We start from the raw sequence: 24055 nt of genomic DNA on the forward strand, positions 1-24055 counted from the left end.
AGAAGCAATTTCAGAATTATAAATTTGTCATCTGGATTTTAATTCCAGGTTTAAATTTCCCAGAATCAAGGAGACAATAGCCATACTCCACTGAACAGTTCCTCTCCCATACTTTGTGGCAAAACGGCCCCAAACCTGCATTCTGGGATTATATTCTTCCCCTGCAATGCTTTTATAGCAAGATTTGTTCTGCAATCCATTCCCCATCTCTGCTGTGTCCCAGCTACTACAGCAAAGAAGTGCTTCGTCAATACCTTGCATTTAATTCATAAACAGAAAACTTTGAAGGGTCAATAGGAATATGAAAAACTTCTGAAACCCACTAGTAATTTCGATGTGTAAATTAAAGCAACACTAACCTATCACCTTAGGCATATACAATTGGCAGACATCTGAATGCTGCTAACATATAGTGTCAATCATGATATGAGGGAAATGGGAATTTTTCTACTCAGAAGGATGATAATTATCAGTGAAATTAAGTACACATATGTCCTGTCCCCAGCACATTTCATTGCTGATGTATATCAAAGCAAAGTTCTCATGTCCATCTACAGGAAAAGTACTCATCATAGCAGTGTTTGTAGTAATGAAGAGTTGGAGGCAACCCAAGTGTCCGTCACCAGTTGGTCTAGTCAGCTAAATGGTCTTAGGTTGGTTTCTTCTAAAACTGGACCCTGAGATGTAAATTTGCATTCAAGTAGCTTATTTGGGTGGTGATTTAAGGAAGCACCAGTGTAGGAGTGGGAAAGTGAGGCAGGGGCAGTGTGAGAATAAATAAAGGATACATTATGACAGGTTGCCTCTATGGACAAAGAGAGCTTAATGCCACTGGAGAACACTGGGAGACAGTGTTGTCCATGCCTCAGAGTAATGCCATCCAAGTGGGTAGAACACAAGGGTATTTATCTCCTTGTTCCCATCATGCTGTGCTGAGTGATGGTCCGAGGTACATTAAATTGCACCCATCTAGGTCCATCTAGCCTGCTCAGGAGAGGACAAGAGAAAACCTCAGGTAAAGAGTCCCAATTTTGTGCAGCATGACACCGGATGCATGAACTAGACCATTAGTATCAAAGAGAGAACACAAGACAACAACTGGGTCATGCAGATAGGCTTTAAAAGATAGTGTAGAGGGAAATGCATGGGAAACAGCAAAAGTTATAGACCTATACCATTAAGGTAAACTTAAAACACAAGCAGAAAACAAACCGCATTACATATGTCACACTCATACCACATATGTGGACACATTTCAGACACACTACACAGTGGCTTTGGGTGCAGTGGCAAATGGGACTGAAGATGGAGAATGGGAGAAAGAAAAATAGAAACTGAGGGGTCTCACAGAACTTGATGAAGAAAGGGTGTCAAAACCTGAGGATTTAAAACACCCCTCTTCTGCCTCCTCTGCTTTTCCTGGACCCCATCAAAACCCTCACCTTCCACATTACACATAGGACATCTGGCTTTGGGCTCTGTAAAAGCAGGACCTGTGTTAAATACAATGTAATACCTACCCCTCACAGCTTTTGGCCAGGGCTCATCAGATAATACAGCTCTCCACTCTTTCAATGAATAGATTTGAATCAGAGGTGCACAAGCACAACTACATTTCCCAGAGATCTCTAGGTGATTCTAACTCAACTTTGAGGGCGGAGCAGTTTGTAAGGCCAGGGAGGGCACTTCCTGTACTGGTGCTGGAAGTGGGAGGACAGAAGGCAGGCAGCCTGCTTCCTGGTTGAGAGTCCTAGTAGAACTCGGTAAGTGACTTGTCTGTGCTTTGAAATTGGGGCTTATTCCTATCTTAAATGTTGAATCCAGAGGACTAGATACTACATTTGCCTGAATTTTAGGTCCCAAGGTGGTTCAGGAAGTTTGGCTAACACATACTTTACATTCTTATGCTATAACTACAATACAGCATATAAGGTCACAGGCCCTTGATTCAAACTGTCTGGGTTATGGTCAAAGCCACACCACATCTTAGCTGTGAGGATTTAGGTCACTCTACATCTCTAAAAGTCAGTTTGTTCATCAGTAAAATGGAAGTAATAAGAGAACTTACTTAAAAGGATTGTGTGGATTAGAGAAGTGTGTTAAAAGACAGCTAATGTGTATAATGAGTGTTTCAGGGAGCTGAATTTCCCTCTTGGATGATTGAAGCAGTGGTGTCCACCTCCTCTGTCCCCAACTGGCTGTGTCCCAAAGGGCCCAGTTAGTCCTGCAGGCAGCAAGTCCATATTTCCTGTTTCTCCTGCATTAGCTGATCAGAAATTCTCTAATAATCTCAAATGCCCAGGGAGGCTGGGTTGCACTGTCTGCAATATTTAAAGGAATTCCCACAAGTTTTATCGTACTGAAAAGAGGCTTAGTGGGGAGGGTGCCAGGAGCCATAACTGACAAGTATCAACTCCTTCACTGTTGGCAGATGGAGGATGCCACTCCCTGAGCACAGATGTACAGAATTCCATAGGAGAGAGGAACCTGCTGAGGCAGACCACCCCAGGAGGAAGGGGTCCAATGGGCTCTCCACCCTGGACATTGCTCCCATGTTCTGCCATGATTCTCACAAAAACAGCATGCCCGTTGGCACTTTTTAAATAAATTGCTCTTTCCCTTCCCCAGGGCTCTCATTTCAGTTTCTCAGTCACAAAACAGCTGACCCCACCCTCTCCCAATCCAAAGGAAGTTAGCTGTCAACTATTTAGCTGCATCTTGTTCAGAGACCTATTTTTTTTTCCTTTATAGGCTTAAAAAGTTCAGAGCCAACTTTAAACAAAGGCAGATTTTACCTTCAGATCTGAATTTCTGCTTCTCCTGAGGAGGGCAAAAACAAAATAAAACAAAACTCTCAGAACTTCCTGCTTCCTGGGGCTGATTCCAACTGTCTTTAGCCTTACCAACTGTTTCTCTTGGGTGGGGCTTTTCAGTGCACAGTTCAAGGATGGTCTGTGGACATAGCTTGCCTGGAAACTTCTCCTTTTCCATCTGGAACATTAGTGGGCTGGTCACTTGCCTCTGGGAGTGGGCTGGGTTGTAGTGTCGTTGGGGTGGGCCTCAGAGCCAAAATAAGATGGGATGGATAAGATGGGAAGGGAAAGGAAAGGAAGGGAAGGGAGGAGGAAAAGAAAACAAAAGCACATAGAAAGAAAAGTTATTCAGGAGGACTCCTTAAAATTATTTTATTCAACTCGGCATTTCTATTCCTAGCTACCTATCCAAAAGACTTGAGAACAGATACTGAAAAATGTACTTGAACACAAATGTTCATAGTTGTGCAATTCATAATAGCTAAAAGTGGACACAACCCAAATTCTCATCAAGGAATGAAGAAGTAAACAAAAATCATCTATTTATACTATGGAATATTACTAATTCATAAAAAGGAATGAAGTGTTTTGCTTAAGCAACTCTTTCTTAGAGTTCTGGAGACTGGGAAGCCCACTTCTGATTTGTACAGTTTATGTGTGTATTGACATCCTACTTCCCCTTGCTGTAGGACTCTACTTCCTCAGTCCAGAGGACTGATTTCTTGGTCTATCTTCCAAGACAAAAATGAGGTAGGAAGAAAGCAAAGTGTCTTGTGACTTCTAAAGGCACAAATCTCATTCATGAAGCTTCCAACTTCAAACCCTAGTTTTCTTCCAAGGCTCCCTCTATTTCTTAATACTATCGTATTGGAGAGGTGCAAACATTCAGCCCACAACAAAACTGTTGTAGTTCTTTTCCATGTAATAAGCCATGTTGTCCTGTCTACAGCTTAGTAAAGTAATATCAAACTGTCATCTTGTAATTCTAATTTATGGGAATACTCTGAGGCACAGGGTGACAAGAGGTTTTTCTGAGGTTATGTAGCTAGTAGGGGAAGAGTGAGAATTCTGTCGCTGGACAGTAATTTTCAGCTTTGATTGCACTTTGAATTTACCTGCGGAGTTTTTATTTTTATTATTTTCTTTTTTACTGAAGTAATTGATGTCGAATTTTATATGTTTCAGGCATACAACATAATGATTCAGTATTTATATACATTGTGAAGTTATCACCAATAATTTCACTATCTGTCACTGTAAAATCATTGCATGTTATTAACCATATTCCCTACATTGTATATTGTATTCCCATGTCTTACTTATTTTATAACTGAAAGTTGGTATTTTAATCCCCTTCTCTTTAGCCCATCCCTCCACACTTCTCCTCTCTGAGAAACCAGCAGATTAGCCTTGTATCTATGAGTCTGTTTCTCTTGTTTGTTTTGTTTTATAGATTACACATATAAGTGAAAGTATACAGTAGTTGTCTTTCTCTGTCTGACTCATTTCACTTAGCATAAGACCCTGTAGGTCTGTCCATGTTGTTACAAATGGCAAGATTTTATTTTTTTATGGCTTAGTGGTATTCCATTATATATACTTACCGTATCTTCTTGATCCATTCCTCCATCAATGGACACTTAGATTCCTTCTATATTTTGACTATTGGAAGTAATCCTGCAATGAACTTAGGGGGCATATATTTTTTTGAATTAATGTTTCATTTTCATAAGTTAAATACCTAGAAATCACATCGCTGGATTGCATGGTAGTTCTATTATTAATTTTTTGAAGAACCATCATACTGTCTTCCATAGTGAATGTACCAATTTAAATTCCCACCAACAGCACACAAGGATTCTCTATTCTCCACATCCTCACATATATTTGCTATTTGTGTTTTTTTCTTTTTAAGTAAGCTCCTTGCCCAATGTGGGGCTTCAATTCATGATCCCAAGATCAAAAGTCATATGTTCTACTGAGTCAGCCAGTCACCCAAACACTTGCTATTTCTTTTTTGATACTAGCCATTCCAACAGTGTGAGGTGATAGATGTATCATTGAGGTTTTGATTTCTATTTCCCTGGTGATTAGTGATGCTAAGCATCCTTTCATGTATCTGTTGGCCATCTGTATGTCTTCTTTGGAAACATGTCTTCAGGTGCTCTGCCTATTTTTTTATTTCCAGTTTTTAAACTCTAGTTAGTTAACATGGCAAATTGGTTTTAAGAATTCATTGGTTCACTACTTACCTATAACACCTAGTGCTCATCACAGCAAGCGCCATCCTTAATACCCATCACCCATTTATCCCATCCCCCTCTCATCTCCCTCCATCAGTGCTCAGTTTGTTCTCTACAGTTAATTTGCTGCCCTCTACCTCTTTTTTTCCACTTCTCCTATGTTCATCTGTTTTGTTTCTTAAAGTCTACATATGAGTGAAATCATGTGGTATGTGTATTTCTATAACTGGCTTATTTTACTTAGTATAATACACTCTAGCTCTTCTGTCTCGTTGCAAATGACAAGATTTAATTCTTTTTGGTGGCTGAGAAATATTCTAGTGTGTGTGTATGTGTGTGTTTGTATATGTGCCACAACTTCTGTATCCATTTATCAGTCAATGGACATTTGGGCTTTTCCATAATATCCTGTTGTTGATAATGCCGCTATAAACTTTGGGGTGCATAAGCCCCTTTGAGTCAGTTATTTTATATCTTTTGGGTAAATACTTAGTGCAATTGCTGGGTTGTAGTTCTGTTTTTTTTTAATGTTTATTTTTGAGAGACAGAGACAGAGTGAGAGTTGGGGAGGGACAGAGAGAAAGGGAGACACAGAATCTGAAGCAGGCTCCAGGATCTTGGCTGTCAGCACAGAGCCAGACATAGGGCTCGAACTCATGATCAATGAGATCATGACCTGGGCGAAAGTTGGAAGCTTAACCAACTGAGCTACTCAGGCACCCCAAGGGTAGTTCTTTTTTTAACTTTTTTGAGGAAACTCCATACTGTTTTCCAGAGTGGCTGCACCAGTTTTCATTCCCACCAACAGTTAAGAGTGTTCCCCTTTCTCCAGAGGCAAGGGAAGCAAAAGCAAAAATCAACTACTGGGACTTCATCAAGATAAAAAGCTTCTGCACAGCAATGGAAACAATCAACAAAACTAAAAACAACCAATGGAATGAAAGAAGATATGAAAATGACATATTAGATAAAGGGTTAGTATCCAAAATCTATAAAGAATTTATCAAACTAACCCCCCCCCCAAAATAATCGACTAAACAAATGGGAGGAAGATCCATGAATAGACACTCTTCCATACAAGACCTACAGATGGCCAACAACACATGAAAAATGCTCATCACTCATCATCAGGGAAATACAAATCAAAACCACAATGAGATATTGCTTCATACCTGTCAGAATGGGTAAAATTAAGTTGGTGAGGTCCTCTGCCTATTTTTTAACTGGATTGTTTGTTTTTCATATCTTTTGAGTTAATTTTATATTTTGTATTTTAACCCCTTATCAATTATATCTTTTGTAAGTATCTTCTCCTATTCAGTAGGTTGCATTTTAGTTTTGTTGGTACGTTTCTTTCCTGTTGAAAGCTTTTTAGTCTGATGTAGTCCCACTTACTTATTTTTGCTTTTGTTGTCCATGCCTAAAAAGATCTAAAAAAACATGTGCAAACCAATGTCTAAGAGCTGTGTATGCTTTCTTGTATCAGTTTCATAGTCTGGGGTCTCACATTTAAGTCATTTTGAGTTTATTTTTGTATGTGATGTAAGAAAGCAGTCCAGTATCATTTTTTTTTTGCATGTGGTTATTTTAAACAATGCTGTTGGAAACATAAGAGTGCATATATCTTTTCAATTAGTGTTTCTGTTTTCTTTGGGTAAATACCTAGTAGTGGAATTACTGGACCACATGGTAATTCTATTTTAAATTCTTTGAGAAACCTCAAAACCTCACTGTTTTTCACAGTGGCTTCACCAGCTTGCATTCTGACCAATGGTGCATGAGGTTTCTTTTTCCTATTTCCTTGGCAACACTTCGTCTTTCTTGTGGTTTTGATTTTAGCCATTCTAACAGGTGTGAGGTGAAATCTAATTGTTTTTATCTACATTTCCCTGATGACTAGTGATATTGAGTGTTTTCATGCATCTGTTGATGATCCTTATGTCTTCTTTGGAAAAATGTCTATTCATATTCAGGTCCTCTGCACATTTTCTAATTGGATTGTTTGTTCATTTGTTCTTGATAATGAGCTTGTGAGTTCTTTACATATTCTGTATATTAACCTCTTATCAGTTACTTATGTCCAAGACCTGACTGAATTGCCACAGGTGTATGTGTATTAATTTGGTATCCTACAACTTTACTGATTTCATTTATTACTTCTAATAGTTTTTTAGGTGGAATCTTTAGAGTTTTCTATATAAAGTATCATGTTTTCTGCAAATAGTGATAATTTTACTTGTTATTTCCACTTTGATTTTTTATTTCTTTTCTTTTCTGATGTTGTGGCTAGAACTTCCAATACTATGTTGAATAATAGTGGCAATAGTGGGCATTCATCTTATTCTTGATCTTAGAGGAAAAACTTTCATCTTTTCACTGTCGATTATGATGTTGGCTGTTGTTTTGCATATTATAGCCTTTATTATGTTGAAGTATGTTTCTTCCATACCCACTCTGTTGAGAGGTTTTACCATAAATGATATATTGAATTTTATAAAATGCTTTTTTCTGTATCTATTAAGATGACCAATTTTTTAACACTTCTTTTTGCTAATATGATGTATTGCTGTTGTTCATTTGTGAATGTTATTGCATCTCTAGAATAAATCCCATTTGATCATGGTGTACGATCCTTTTAATATATTGTTGAATTTGGTTTGCTAAATTTTTTAGGATTTTTGCATTTGTGTTCATCAGGAATATTGGCCTGAAATTGTGTGTGTGTGTGTGTGTGTGTGTGTGTGTGTGTGTGAGTGTGTGTGTGTGTGTGTGTGTGTGTGTGTGGTGTCTTTCTGTGGTTTGGGTATGAGTGTAATATTGGCCTTCTTAAATGATTTTGGAAGCATTCCTCTTAATTATTTTGAAATATATTCACCAGGATAGGTATTAACTCTTCTTTAAATGTTTGGTAGAATTTATCTTTTAAGACATGTGGGCTTTTGTTTGCTTGGAGTTTGGTGTTTGGTTGGTTGATTTGTTTGTTTTTGTTTTTTATTATTGATTCAATTTCATTAATAGTAATGTCTATTCAGATCTTCTGTTTCTTCCTAATTCTGTCTTGGAAGATAGTTTCTAGACATTTATCCATTTCTTCCAGATTGTCCCATTTGTTGGCAGGTAATTGTTGTAATTTTTCACATAGTCTATCATTATTCTTTGTATTTCTGTATTATCAGTTATAACTTCTCTCCCATTTCTGATTTTACTTATTTGGGTCTTTCTTTTTTCTTGAGATGTCTGGCTAAAGGTTTGTCAATTTTTTTTATCTTTTCAAAGAACCAACTCTTAGTTTCACAAATCTTTTTTTATGTTTTTTTTTAGTTTCTATTTATTTTTACTCTGATCTTTATTATTTCCTTCCTTGTACTAACTTTAAACTTTGTTCTTTTTCTAGTTACTTCAGGTATAAGGTTTGACTATTTCAGTATTTTTGTTTATTTCTTGGGATAGGCCCATATTGCTGTAAATTTCCCTTTTGGAACTATTTTTGCTGCATCCCAGAGGTTTTGAACCATAGTGTTTCCATTTTCATTTGTTTTGAGTTAAATTTTGATTTCCTCTGATTTCTTTGTTGACCTATTGGTTGTTTAGTATCATATTGTTTAGTCTCACGGGTATGTGCTTATTCCAGTTTTCTCCTTGTAATTGACTTCTAATTTCAAACTGTTGTGGTCTGAAAAGAAGGTTGATATGATTTCGGTCTTCTTAAATTAATTACTGTTTGTAGCCTAAAATGTAATCTATCTTTGAGAATGTTCCATGTGCACTTGAAAAAAATATGTATTCTGCTGTTTTTGATGACATGTGCTATCTATATTTTTTTATTTATTTAAATGCAAGTTAGTTAACATACAGTGAAGTCTTGGCTTCAGGAGTAGAACCCAGTGGTTCATTACTTATATATAACACCCAGTGCTCATCCCAACAAGTGCCCTCCTTAATGCCCATCACCCATTTAGCTCACCCTCCCACCAATCTCTCTTCCAGCAACCCTCAGTTCTCTACATTTAAGAGCCACTTATGGTTTGCTTCCCTCTCTGTTTTTTCCTTATTTTTCCTTTCCTTCCCTTTGTTCATGTGTTTTGTTTCTTAAATTCCACATGAGTGAAATCATATGATGTTTCTTTCTCTGACTGAAGTATATCATGTAGCATAATATACTCTAGTTCCCTACGTGTTGCAGCAAATGACAAAATTTCATTCTTTTTCATCGCCAAGCAATATTCCATTGTATATATATACTACATCTCTAACCATTCATCAGTAGATGGACATTTGGGCTCTTACCCATAATTTGGCTATTATTGATAGCATTGCCATAAACATTGGACTGCATGTGCCCCTTTGAATCAGCATTTTTGTATCCTTTGGATAAATACCTTGTAGTGCATTTGCTGGGTCACAGGGTAGTTCTATTTTTAATTTTTTGAGGAACTTCCACACTGTTTTCCAGAGCAGATGGGCCAGTTTACATTCCCGCCAACAGTGCAAAAGAGTTCCCCTTTCTCTGCATCCTCACCAACGTCTTTTGTTTCCTGAGTTGTTAATTTTAGTCATTCTGACAGGTGTGAGGTAGTATCTCATTGTAGTTTTGATTTGTATTTCCCTGATAAGTGATGTTGAGCATTTTTCATGTGTTGTTGGCCATCTGTAGGTCTTGCATGGAAAGGTGTCTATTCATGTCTTCCTCCCATTTGTTTAGTGGATTATTTGTGTTTCTGGGTGTTTAGTTTGATAAATTCTTTATAGATATTGGGTACTAATCCTTTATCCGATATGTCATTTGCAAATATCTTCTCCCATTCCATTGGTTGTCTTTTAGTTCTGTTGGTTGTTTCCTTTGTTGTGCAGGAGTTTTCATCTTGATGAGGTCTCAATAGTTCACTTTTGTGTTTTATTTCCCAGGTTCCAGAGTCATGTCTAGTGAGAAGTTGCTGAGGTTGAGGTCAAAGAGATTGCTGCATGTTTTCTCCTGTAGGATTTTGATGGTTTCCTGTCTCATATTTAGGTCTTTTATCCATTTTGAGTTCATTTTTGTGTATGATGTAAGAAAGTGGTCCAGTTTCATTTTTCTGCATGTCACTGTCCAATTTTCTTAGCTGCAAGGTTGGTTACATACTCACAAATCAGTCAATGTGATACACCAACCCTGAAGCCCAGAATAAATGCCAGTCGATCATTCTTTAATGTACTGTTGAGTTCATTTTGCTAGTATATTGCTGAGAATTTTTGCATCTAGTTTCAGATGCAAAAGACCAGGATGTTTGTCTGTAATTCTTTTCAGTGGAGTCCTTGTTTGGTTTTAGAATCAAGGTAATGCTGGCTTCAGAGAATGAGTTTGGAAGCTTTCCTTCTATTTCTAGCTTTTGGAACAGTTTGAGAATAGGTATTAACTTTTCTTTAAAAGTCTGGTAGAATTCCTCTGGGAAGACATCTTGCCAAGACACTTGTTTGTTGGAGAATTTTGATTCAATTTCTTTGCTGGTTAGGAGTCCATTTAAATTTTATATTTCTTCCTGTTTCGGTTTTGGTTGTTTGTGCATTTCTAGGAATTTGTCCATTTCTTCCAAATTGCCTAGTTTGTTGGCATATGATTTTTCATAGTGTTCTCTTATAATTGTATTTCTGTGGTGTTGGTTGTGATCTCTCCTCTTTCATTTGTGATTTTGTCTGAGTCTTTCTCTTTTCTTTTTGATAAGTCTAGCTAGGGGATTGTCAACTTTGTCAATTCTTTCAAAGAACCAGGTCTTGGATTCATTTATTTGTTCTGTTTTTTTGTTGTTTCTATATTGTTTATTTCTGCTCAAATCTTTATTATTTCCCTTTTCTGTTGGCTTTAGGCTTTATTTGCTGTTCCTTTTCTAGCTCTTTTAGGTGTAAGGTTAGGCTGTATATTTGGGACTTTTTTGTTGTTACTTGAGATAGACCAGAGTTCAACGTACTGCATCCCAGAGGGTATGGACTGTCATGTTTTCATTTTCATTTGTCTCCATGTATTTTTAAAAATTTCTTCTTTAATCTCCTGGCTAACCCATTTATTCTTTAGTAGGATGTTCTTTAACCTCCATGTATTTGAGGACTTTCCAAATTTTTTCTTGTTGTTGGCTTCAAGTTTCATAACATTGTGATATGAAAATATGCATGGTTTGATCTTGATCTTTTTATACCTGTTGAGGCCTGATTTCTGATCCTATATGTGATCTATTCTGAAGAATGTTCCAGGTGCACTCGGGAAGAATGTGTATTTTGCTGTTTTAGGATTAAATATTCTGAATATATCTGTTAAGTCCATCTCATCCAGGGTGCCATTCAAAGCCTTTGTTTCATTGTTCATTTTCTGCTTAAATTATTTGTCCCTTGCTGTAATCGGCATATTACAGTCTCCTCCTGGGGCACCTGGGTGGCTCATTCAGTTGAGCATCTGATTTTGACTCAGGTCATGATCTCACAGTTCATGAGTGCAAGTTCCGCATACAGGTCTCTGCTGTCAGCACAGAGCACACTTTGGATCCTCTGTCTCCTGCTTTTTCTGCCCCTTCCCCACTCATGTGTGTGTGAGCACTCTCTCTCTTAAGCATAAATATTTTTGTTTTAAAAAGTCTTCTACCATTATGGTATTGTTATCAAGGAGTTTATGTTTGTTATTAATTGATTTATTGTTTGGGTTTTTCCAAGTTGGGGGCATAAATATTTACAATTGTTAGATCTTCTTGATAGCTAGACCTCTAAACTGTGATATAATGCCTTTCTTCATCTCTTGTTACTATCAGTATCTATTAAGTTTTCTGGTCTAATAGGTCATTTAAGGTGACATTTCTTATTGATTTTCTCTCTGGATGATCTATTTATTGATGTTAGTGGAATGTTAAAATCTATTATCCTATTACTGTCAGTTTCTCACTTTCTGTATGTTAGTATTGCTTTCTGTATTTAGGTGCTGCTATGTCAGGTGTACCTAACAGTGTTATATATGTAAGCGTTATATCCACTTGTTGTGTTGATCCCTTTATTGTTATGTAATGCCTTTTTCTGGTCTCATTACAATCTTTGCTTTAATGTCTATTTTGTCTCATATACGGATTGCTGCGCCAGCTTTCTTTCTGTTTCCATTCACAAAATATCTTTTTATGTCCCATTACTTTTAGTCTTTTTGTGTGTGTTTTTTTAATTTTTTTAATTTTATTTTTTTTCAATATATGAAATTTATTGTCAAATTGGTTTCCATACAACACCAAGTGCTCATCCCAAAAGGTGCCCTCCTCAATACCCATCACCCACCCTCCCCTCCCTCCCACCCCCCATCAACCCTCAGTTTGTTCTCAGTTTTTAAGAGTCTCTTATGCTTTGGCTATGCTTCATTTTAAATAAGATTTTGTTCTCATAAACTTATAACACACAGTTTTATGGGAGTGATTGCAAAATATTGCCTTCAAAACTCACATCATTCAAAGTCTCTTTAGTTAGAGCAGTGGACTGACATTTATCAGAAACTATGTGCATAGTTATGCTCTTTACACCCTCTCACTCTGCAATTCTTACAGTTTACCTGTGAAAGTTGATGTTGGTGAGCTCAGAAATGTCATAGTGTCTTTCTTGTTTAATATCAAAAACTACAATAAATGCTAGAGGAAATCTTGTCAGGCCAGTTTTCCACCCACAGTGTATGAGAGGAACACTTTTCATGAAAGGTTTCAGAGTAATTTTACTTGTTAATGTTGGCTCACCAACCCCCCTTTTGGTAGGTCACAATATCATATGTTTTGGTCTCATACATTATTTTCTCTGTCATTCACAGAGCCGAAATATTTTGATGCTATTGGGAAGAAAGTCTGGCTTCACCACAGATTACATGAAGCACTAGGTAAATACTCTGCGCCTAATTCCTTATCTTCAAATGGAGTGTGTAGTAATAATAATGGACTGACTAATGAGGCAAATACAAAAGGAAGTAGTTGAGTTCCCACTGCATGCAGTTCTGTACTCCTGACCTGAGGGAAAAGTGAAAAACTCATTTGAAGGGTTAACATTGCAGGAAAGATAAAAGCAACACTACATATGAAGTAATCTTAGACTGATTTCACATATATTGGAATCTTTTGGATATTTACAGGGATTTAATCCTTTGTGTCAGATGTTTATCTTCATAAGCATTTTATAACCTCAAAAGATGATCTGCTCCTTTTTATTTAGTACTAAGATAGATAAATTGCTTGAAGTTAATATGAAAGAGTCTTAACCCTAAAATGAAAAAAAAAATTTTCTGGCATATTGCTTTTAATGGAATAATGTTCTAGGTAAACTTTGTCTATTGCAATTCAGCCTTGGAGTCTTTTCAATTTAGATATTTCCAATCCTTATGTGGACTATGCTCCTTATGGGAGAAAAGCTTTCTACTGTATTCAGCATTTTATTACCTTGGGCTTGAGACATGCTGTAACTAAGCACCTATGCAACTGAATTGCTTTTGCAAACTTGTAACCCGATTCTCATAGCATAGGGGAGAAAGACATCTTGTTAATGGTGGTTTCACATGCTCCAGGTCAGTGCTTCCTCCATATTATACATCATTCTTTTGTTTTAAAACTGGAAAGCACGTTAGAGTTTGTTAATGCCCTAGTTGCCCTAGATTTCTATGGTGAATATGACTGTTGTTTTAGATTTGAGTAACTGAGACCAATTTTGGTGCTTTACTGTTTGAGGTTATTCAGTCTTTTAATCTAATTAATAGTCACTATGAATAGAGGCTGTGGTTTCTCTAGAGTAGAACTGTGTCTTAGCTCTCAGTTTAGCCAGCATTGCACCTCACCAAAGCCAGATGAGCCATGGGTTTCTTGATTTAAGTTTTAGAAGCTTAAAAATGGGCATTTTTCTTGTCTTTGATTATTTTTTAAATTACCAAAACACTTATTTTTTTTTAATATATGAAATTTATTGTCAAATTGTTTTCCATACAACACCCACTGCTCATCCCAAAAGGTGCCTCCTCAATACCCATCACCCACCCTACCCTCCCTCCCACCCCCCCATCAACCCTCAGTTTGTTCTCAGTTTTTAAGAGTCTCTTATGCTTTGGCTCTCTCCCACTCTAACCTCTTTTTTTTTTTCCTTCCCCTCCCCCATGGGATTCTGTTAAGTTTCTCAGGATCCACATAAGAGTGAAAACATATGGTATCTGTCTTTCTCTGTGTGGCTTATTTCACTTAGCATCACACTCTCCAGTTCCATCCACGTTGCTACAAACGGCCATTTTTCGTTCTTTCTCATTGCCATGTAGTACTCCATTGTGTATATAAACCACAATTTCTTTATCCATTCATCAGTTGATGGACATTTAGGCTCTTTCCATAATTTGGCTATTGTGTGTGTGTGTTTTTTTTTTAAATCAAGTGAGTCTCTTGTACGCAGCATATGTCTGTGTCTTGTTATTTTTATTCATTTAGCCAATCTGTGTATTTTAATTGGAGCATTCTGTTCTTTTACATTTAAAGTAGTTATTGATAAGTATGTGCTTATAGCCTTTTTTTTGTTGTTTTCTGTTTGTTTTTCTATTTCTTTGTTCTTTTCTTTTCCTCTTGATATCTTTTCTAATAAGTTTGTGGCTTTCCCTAGCGTTGTTTACTTTTATTTCTCTTGTGTATAGACATTTGATTTGTGGTTACCATGAGGTTTATATGTAACATCCTATGTACATAGCAGACTACTTTAAGTTGAGGATCACTTAAGTTCAACTGCATCCTAAAAGTACACTTTTACTACCCCCCACATTTTATGTTTTTGATGTTATTTTACATGGTATTATTTTATTGTTGTTATTATTATTATTATTTAATTTTGTTATTATTTGATTTTACTAATTATTGTGACTCTGGGTGATTTTGTTACTTTTGTTTTTTAGATTACATACTAGCTATATAAATGGCTGATCCACTATCTTTACTATATGTTTATCAGGGAAATTTTTTCTTTCATAATTTTCTTATTTAGATACGGCTTTTTCTTTTTTGCTTAAGGAAGTTTTCTTAACATTGCTTGCAAGGCTTGTTGGGTATTGATGAACTCCTTTAACTTTTACTTGTCTGAGTACATTCTTATCTCTCCTTCAATTCTAAGTCATAACTCTACCAGACATTTGAATATATTGGGCCATTCTCTCTGGCCTACAAAATTTCTACTGAAAAATAGAAAAAAGTTTCTACTGAAAAATCTGCTAGTCTTATTGAGGTTCCCTTGTACATAACTAGCTTTTTTTTCTCTTCCTGCTTTTGAGATTTTCTCTTTAACTTCAACTGTTGACATGTTAGTTACAATGTGTCTTGGTGTGGTTCCCTTTGGTTCATCTCACTTTAGACAGTAGTTACAAACGATTCCATCTGAATCAATAATTTATTTGTGCTACTCATTGTCTTGAGTGGTAGGGAACCACCCCATGAGATCTCTCCCTGGATAAATCTATTTAAATTTTTTTTAAGGCTCTTGCTTGTAACTTCCTTTTAGGAGACAATAAGGGTTTCCTTAACAACAACAAAAAAAATAAAACCACTGATGCACATGTAAAATACAGAGATTCTAGAGACTGGAAACTAGACAGTAAATTCTACATACCAACATTCTCTCCAGGTGTACATTCAAAATGGTAAATTGTAATTGAAATAACATGTCACTTAAGGATAAGTCACTTAAGGATAAATCACAGCAGTCCATTCAACCACTTAATATTGATCATTCAAAAAAAAAACCATCCATTTTATCTACAGAAAAAAACAAGTGTCTTTTATCTGATATTCAAAGCCCTTTAGTGTTGGCCTCATTCTGTATATCTTACCTTCTTCATACAGCTCTCCAAAATAACCATCAATGCGACTTAAGTCGCTAAAATTTAAAGTAGCTAGAATTTAAAATTCAGGAAACAACAGATGTTGGCAAGTATGTGGAAACCTTTTTGCACTGTTGGTGGTAATGCAAACTGGTGCAGCCACCATGGAAAATAGTATGGAGGTTCTTCAAAAAATTAAAAATAGAATTACCCTATGACCCAGCAATTGCACTACTAGGTATCTATCCAAAGGATACAAAAATGATGATTTGAAGGGGCACAGGTACTCCGTTTATAGCAGTGCTATCAACAATAGCCCAAATGTTCATCGACTGATGAATGGATTTAAAAATGTGGTGTATATATACAATGGAATACTACTTGGTGATCACAAAGAATGAAATCTTGCCATTTGCAACAACATGGATTGAACTAGAGTGTATTATGCTAAGCAAAATAAGTCAGATAAGGAAAAATATATGATTTCACTCATGTGGAATTTAAGAAACATAACAGAAAACTTAGGGGAAGAGAAGGAAAAATAAGATAAAAACAGAAAGGGAGGCAAACCGTAACAGACTCTTAAATACAAACAGGGTTACTGGAGGGGAGATGGGTGTGGGGGATGGACTAAATGGGTGACGAGCATTAAGGAGGGCACTTGGTGGGATGAGCAGCTGGGTGTTATACGTGAGTGATGAATCCTTGGGTTCTGCTCCTGAAACCAATACTACTAACTTGAATTTAAATACATTAAAAAAAAACACAAAGCTAGGCCAAGCACAGCAAAATGGTAAAAGAGATCTGAGGTGATTTGAGTGGCTTACAGGCAGTATTCTCCCCACACTGTCCTTAGTTCTGAATCCTCACAAATCCCATGTGCCTAAGTACATACACTAAACATGCTCTGTTCTTCATCCCTTTGTACCTGTGTGGGAGGCCAATAGGTTTAAAGGGTTTCATTGAGTCACATTTTTTAATGTTCTTAAATTACTTCAGCTATAATTCTCATAAATTTTCTACTCTTTATTCTATAGTAAAGGGAGTCAATTCTGCACAGCACTCCTTTATTTTGGCCTCTCTCTTCCTTATTTTTTTCTCATTTTGATTTACATCTTCACTAACCACTGTAGAGGTAATATTTTGTCAAGGTAGGTTGTCATTGTTTTATTTCTCAAGTTTTTTTTTCATGTTTGAGATTGCCTTTATATTTATGTTGCCTTCATGATTAAATTAAAAACTAACATAATCATCTAAGGGTCACATTTCCATTCAGTACTTTGTAAGCATAATTCAATTACTTCACATTTGGATACTTCTGTGAAGTATTCTGATGCCAGTCTTATTTTTCTGCCTTATAAATTGTTTGCTTTCTCTGCCTGATGCTTGAATAGTTAAATTTTGAATATTCAACAATTTAATCAGAATATATTCCAGTGCTGAATACATTAAATCAGACTTTTCCCAAATCTTGTTTTTCTTGTGTTGTAAATCTATTTTTTTTTTTTTGCTTCATTTCAGGAATATGTCATCTCTTTCTCTATTTGTTAAAAGTTTACTTTTGAGACAGAGAGAGAGAGAGCACAAGCAGCGGAGGGGCAAAGAGAGAGGGAGACAGAATCTCAAACAGGTTCTGTGCTTACAGCACTGGGAGATCATGACCTGAGCCAAAATTAAGGGTCGGTAACTTAACAGACTGAGCCACCCAGGCGCCCCACTCTTTCTATTATGATTTTTGAGTTTTCTTCAGAAACACCAATTATCTTTACGTTGAATCATCCTTGACTACTTTTTATACTAGCTTTTCCTTGTTTAATGGCTTTATCTTTTTATTAACTCGTAGTAATCTGAGTATCAAGTTTTTCTTCTACTTAAGAAAGTTGAAATCATGCTGTATCTATATTGTTCCTTTCTGTTTATAACTGATTATGTGTTAGCTTTGTTTTTGTTCTTCATTAATTCCCTAAGGCCTGAAATCTTTTGTTCCATAATACTGTATTATTTTAGCACCTCATTTTTTGGCTTTATTTTATAAGTCCATTTTAAATGTTCTATTATTCCAAGTACCTGTGAAAAAAATATTTCCATTGTTCAGTTTATATTTTTCTTGAGCTGGTGGTCTTTCTTTGTATTTTACATAGTATGTCCTTTTCTTCTTATCCCAATCTCAGTATATTTGCATTCTGCTTTTTATTATATTCATGTATGTGAGGCTCTGGCTCCCCCTTGGTTTCTTTTTTTTTTAAGTTTATTTATTTAGAGATGGAGTGTGTGGGGGGGGGAAAGGCAGAGAGAAAGAGAGAGAGAGAGAGGGAGAGAGAATCTCAAGCAGGCTCTACACTGTCAGTGTGTAGTCCAATGCAAGTCTCAAACACATGAACCATGAGATCATGACCTGAGCTGAAATCAAGAGTCAGACATTTAACCAACTGATCCATCCAGGCTCCCCTCCCTCTTTCTTTAATATGACTGGGGAGATGTCTGGTTGGGGTGGGACTTGACTCTTCAATCTTTTCAGTGGAAATGAATTATGACAGAAGATAGTTGGGTGGCCAATCTTCTGTATATAAGCAGTTCTTTTCTGGTGACACCATACATTAAAAACATTACCTTATTTTTCTGTGCCAATATCCCCAAATATACTTTAGACCTAAAGGAAGACCAGGTACTACCATTACATACTGGTGTTTTTGTGTTTGGTAAATCTTGTAGTAATCAGGGGCATGAAACATGTTTTACTCTTCCTTGCTGATCCCATGACAATCATCTTGTTGCTTCTGAGCCTCCTCTGGCTTCCACAATGTCCATGACTAGAATTCCATCAGTGCTGCTGTCATTTCCTGTGGCTATACTTTCTACAGTGTCTTCTACATAATTCAGATATTCACTTTTTAGTCCTTTCTTTTTCTGTTTTGCATTTTTAGGAATTTTTTTTTAAAAAATTCACTGTCCACCAAACTACTTTTTGTTTGCAAGGGAAATCACAATATATATTTTACTATCTTATCTGTTATTTCTAGAGTTAAGGCCAGAAATAAGAAATTTCTAAGTATTCTGAATGGAAACTAAAAATCATTCTCCTTCTAATTTGCCTAAGATATTAAGTACCTTTATGAAACTTCTCAGCACTCTATAAGTATGTTCATTTTGTCTTCTTTGAGTTTTACATTTATCTTTAAGCTGGAAGCAAAGGGTATATCACTTCACAGAGATGCTACAAATCAACTTATAAAGCTAATAGCGTTTCCAATGCGATATTTCCCTTCCAACTACTTTTTACTTTCCCAGTAGAAATATTCACTATTTCCCAGTGAAATGCTTTCCCAGCATTTTGCTTTGAATCACTTTAGTTACACATAATTTCTTATGTTTAGTCACAAAATACTCAAGTATTTTTTTAGTTACAACATGTTTGCATTGAGACTCTTAATAGAAACTGATTTTTTTTAGTGGACATACAGTTACTAAATTCTAATTTAAAATTATATCTTAAGGGCACCTGGGTGGCTCAGTCGTTAAGCATCAGACTTCGGCTCTGGTCATGATCTCACAGTTGAGTTCGATTGAGCTCAAGCCCTGATTGAGGTGAACACAAGCCCCACTTCAGGTAGAATGCAACCCATGCTTCAGGTAAAAGATAAGCCCCACTTTGTATGAACCCTGCTTCTCTCTCTCTCTTTCTCTCTGCCCCTTTTGGGACTCTCTCTCTCTCTGCCTCTTACTTTCATCCTCTCTCTCTCTCTCAAAAAAAATTATATCTTAAAAAGAGTATAAAAAGAAAGAGGGGAAAAAGGAAAACAAAACACTTGAAAACAAACTATGACAATTCAAAAATTATATAAAATAATTTCCTAGTAGAAGTAATAATGGTCGGACCAAGAATCAAATGGCCAATCTATGAACTACTTGATTCCCTTTCAATTAACCTTCACCTCTGTTCCTTATATATACATTTAGATTATTGATTAGATGCCAGAGAGGGTATGAGGTGGTCTGGCTAAATACCAGTTGTTCCTCTGTGCCTACATGGTAGAGTATTACAGCTTGTTGGGAAAAGATGTTTTTGAGATGACAAGAAATGTAATGGATCTAATAGATTTAAATAAAACAATATTTCAGATATCAAGAACAGAGAAAGGGGGTGCTAGCTGAGTCAAAAACAAGAGAAATAAAAGAATCTGAAAGAAATGATATGAGGAGAGAAAAGAGAAATACTAAACTTATGACTATTAAACTTAAAGCCTTTGTACCATGACATCTCAGGTTGTGCCACATTGCAAAAAGGGTTTGCCTTGATATCTGTATAAAACTATTGCAATTTGAGTCTCAGTAGTTTGAAACTATTGACTAATTTCTTTTAAGATAAAGCATATCTAAACCATATATCCTTTGTTCCACATCACCTGTCCTTACTCAACACTGCTTCTGGATATAGAAATAAGGAAAGGTTTGGGATGGTCTGGTTAAATTACAGTTGTTCTCTGTTTCTGAGTGATAGTTTTAGAGCTTTTGTACATGTTGATAAAAGATACCAATGCAAATTAAGATGAGAAGAAATGAAATTATTTGGAGAAAATAAAGTTGCAGACACCAAGAATGCAGAAATTTGAAACAGTAACAAAATGGAAAGAAGAGTTGATGAAGAAAGAGAAAAAATACAAAAGAAATGACAAGGAAAATAGAAACATATAGCTTATCACCACTAGCTTAGGGACAGGGCCTTTTGTTTCATGTCACTTCAGGCCATGTTATATTAACAATGGTAAGGCACCACTGTTACAAGTAGTGTCTTACATGGGATTAGGGCTCTTCACTAGCAGGGGACAGAAAACTTTTCTACATGAGATTTAACAAAATAAGGGCTTTTTTTTTTTTAGCTCACCTTAGTGGAAAGTCGAGATAATTTAAGATTTTATTCATGTCTTTCTTGTCTTTTCTCCTGCTTTTCTTTTCTCAACTCCATAAATTCTTTGTTGATATTATTTTTCAGCAAGTTTTCTTTGTAGCTTTGAGAAAATATCCTACCAGTGTTTAGCCCTGAATATATCTGCTTAGGTTTCAGAAAAATTCCTTCAGTAGAGTCTCACTGACCCGACTTGGATAACATGCCATCCATGAGCAAAGCACTGGTCCTAGAGCCTTTGTACTTTAAATTGGTCTTTCTTAGGTTAAATGTTCAGCTGAATATGTACAACTTATTCTTCATAAAATAGCCAGAAATATCAAAATGATTATGGTATACGTTGCTGAACTGAAACCTTCCCTTACTGTCCTTCTCACAGTGATTTTGCACTTCAGACTAAAGGCCAAAAGGCTGATATGGTTTATAGACTTATGTCACTTGTCTGATCTCATTTCAATCCACATTCCCTCTCACTCTGCTTCAATCACTGTAGCTTTCTACATGTTCTCTGAACATTCTAGGCAAGTGTACTTTTTTTGCTGTTTCTTCTGCCTAAGTGGTCCACACAATGTGGACATGGTTCATTCTCTCACATCCTTAAGATCACAATGAAACTTTCTTTGATGACTTTATTTGAAATTAAAGTTCTCTCAGTGAACAATGTATATTCTTTCTTTGCTTTAGTTTTCCACAAAGCACTTATCATAATCTAAGAAATTGAATATTTTATTGGTTTATTTAATTTACTATTTATGTCAGCCCAATCCCTACTAAAATGTAATATTTCTGTGGGCAAGCAAGCAGCAGATCAGTAGCAAATACATAGTAGGTATTCAGAAACTATATTGAATGAATTAATAAATCAGTGCACAAATGAATGTAAATCTTTGAGTGGGAAACTTTGACTATGGTTTTATCTAAAGGGGAAAGTGAGTGGGTCAGGCACCATGAACAAAATGGACTTCTTTAATAATTCTCCTGTTTATATTGGGAATTATTTGTAAATCCTGTTTTGATACTGATTCAAACCTTGCTTTGTTCATCATGAAGAAAACCACATGTAAGCTGTTTATAATTTCACTCGTCACTTATTCTGAATTTCCAATTTTTAATGTTCAAAATGTGAATGAAATGATAGTTTTCCTACAGGGTTTCTAAGTCTACTTTTATACAATAAAAGCACTAAACAAAAGACTTATGATTATGGATCATACTGATTGTATAAACATATTAAACATATTAAAAATATGTTATAATTAAGCTAATAAAAGAAACTCAAATGGAAAAGAAATATATTTGTTTCTATTTTGTTTTCTTTCCCTTAGGGGATCATGGACATTGAAGCATATTTTGAAAGAATTGGTTATAAGAATTCTAGGAACAAATTGGACTTGGAAACATTAACTAACATTCTTCAGCACCAGATCCGAGCCATTCCCTTTGAGAACCTTAACATCCATTGTGGGGAAACCATGGAATTGGGCTTGAAGGCCATTTTTGAGCAAGTTGTGCGGAGGAACCGTGGTGGATGGTGTCTCCAGGTCAATCATCTTCTGTACTGGGTTCTGACCACAATTGGTTATGAGACCACAATGTTGGGGGGTTATGTGTACAGTACTGCAGCCAACAAATATAGTAATGCTATGATTCATCTCCTGCTGAAGGTGACTACTGAGGGTAAGAATTACATAGTGGATGCTGGATTTGGACGTTCTTACCAGATGTGGCAGCCTCTGGAGTTAATTTCTGGAAAGGATCAGCTTCAAGTGCCTTGCATCTTCCGCTTGACAGAAGAGAGAGGAATCTGGTACCTGGACCAAATCAGAAGACAGCAGTACATTGCAAATGAAGAATTTCTTAATTCTGATCTCCTGGAAAAAAATAAATACCGAAAAATATACTCCTTTACTCTTGAACCTCGAACAATTGAAGATTTTGAGTCTGTGAATACATACCTTCAGACATCTCCAACATCTGTGTTTACAAGCAAGTCATTCTGTTCCTTGCAGACATCTGAAGGGGTTCACTGTTTAGTGGGCTGCACCCTTACCTATAGGAAATTCAATTATAAGGACAATATGGATTTGGTAGAGTTTAAGGTCCTGAATGAAGAAGAAGTAGAACAAAAGCTGAAAAATACATTTAATATTTCCTTAGAGAGAAAGTTTGTGCCCAAACATGGTGATCAACTTTTTACCATTTAGAGTAAGGAGTAAAAATAGTCTTCAGTATTACTTCATGTACTGAAACTTTTTGTTATACAAAATATTAAACATATTAGAGAAAATAAACTAATAAGTGTTTATGTATTTATCACCGAATTTTTCAACTATCAATTACCATATTTCCTCAATTGTTTGCACATTATATTAAAGAAAATTTCACTCTTAAAAATATCAGGATTTATAGTTAGATAACATTTTAAAGAAATATAATCAGAAACTTTTCAAAATTAATAAGAAAAGTATTTTAAGGATGGCCTATGGTTTTCTTGGGTGAATATAGTGATTTGTGCTAGGAAATCTTCCATATTGGTTTGTGAAAATTAAAGAAACTTCATTTAAAATAGAGTTGGGAGGCCAGAATGGGGAGCTCATACGCCCTACCACTTTTCATCAATTGCAGACCCCAACAAGATGTGTATCTTGCATTCGCAATAAGAAGCTTACTTTACTCCAACAGTAAGAATTTTTCCTTGCCCTTCAACAAGATCAGCCAATGATACCACAATTCAGCCAATGAGAAGTTGTCACTACCTTAGGCTCTTGCTTTCCTCCGATGCTTTCCTTTCATTCAGGCACCCCCAATTGCATTTTTAAACACTAACAACAGAATATCTGAAAAAGAAATTCACAATAGCAAGAAAACAATAAAACACTTAGGAATAAATTTAGCCACAAGAGTGAAAGATCTATACACTCAAAAACTATAAGACAGTGATGAAATAATTAAAGAAACACATGAAAAAATAAAGAAGACACAAATTAAAAAAAAGATAAACCACGTTATGGATCACAAATATTAACATTGTTAAAATATTCATACTGCTCAAGGTTATCCATAGAGGCAATGCAATCACTATCAAAATTTTAGTGACATTTTATACAAAAATGGAACAATCCTAAAAAGTGTACGGAACCACAAAAGACCTTGAGTAGCCGAATCAATCTTGGGAAAGAACAGAGGTAAAAAAAAATACTCTCTCTCTCTCTCTCTTTCAAAAATAAATGAATATTAAATGTTAAAATATTCACACGTTCAAGGTTATCCATAGAGGCAATGC

General features: G+C 35.9%; 1 protein-coding gene across 1 annotated transcript; it reads left to right on the forward strand.

Annotated features, from left to right (window-relative positions):
• Positions 1-1677: 1677 nt before the first annotated feature.
• LOC123587970 (arylamine N-acetyltransferase 1) lies at positions 1678-23063 on the forward strand. The gene is made up of 2 exons (XM_045458102.1): positions 1678-1763; positions 22098-23063. Exon 2 carries the CDS (start codon positions 22104-22106, stop codon positions 22974-22976), a length of 873 nt encoding a protein of 290 aa, XP_045314058.1. The 5' UTR covers positions 1678-1763; positions 22098-22103; the 3' UTR covers positions 22977-23063.
• The last annotated feature ends 992 nt before the right edge of the window (positions 23064-24055 follow it).

This window comes from Leopardus geoffroyi, chromosome B1 (assembly GCF_018350155.1).
Source record: "Leopardus geoffroyi isolate Oge1 chromosome B1, O.geoffroyi_Oge1_pat1.0, whole genome shotgun sequence".
NCBI lineage: Eukaryota > Metazoa > Chordata > Mammalia > Carnivora > Felidae > Leopardus > Leopardus geoffroyi.

What these genes read in the sequence shown, in the direction of transcription:
- LOC123587970 (XM_045458102.1), top strand. Translation starts at nt 22,104, where the DNA reads ATGGACATTGAAGCATATTTTGAAAGAATTGGTTATAAGAATTCTAGG.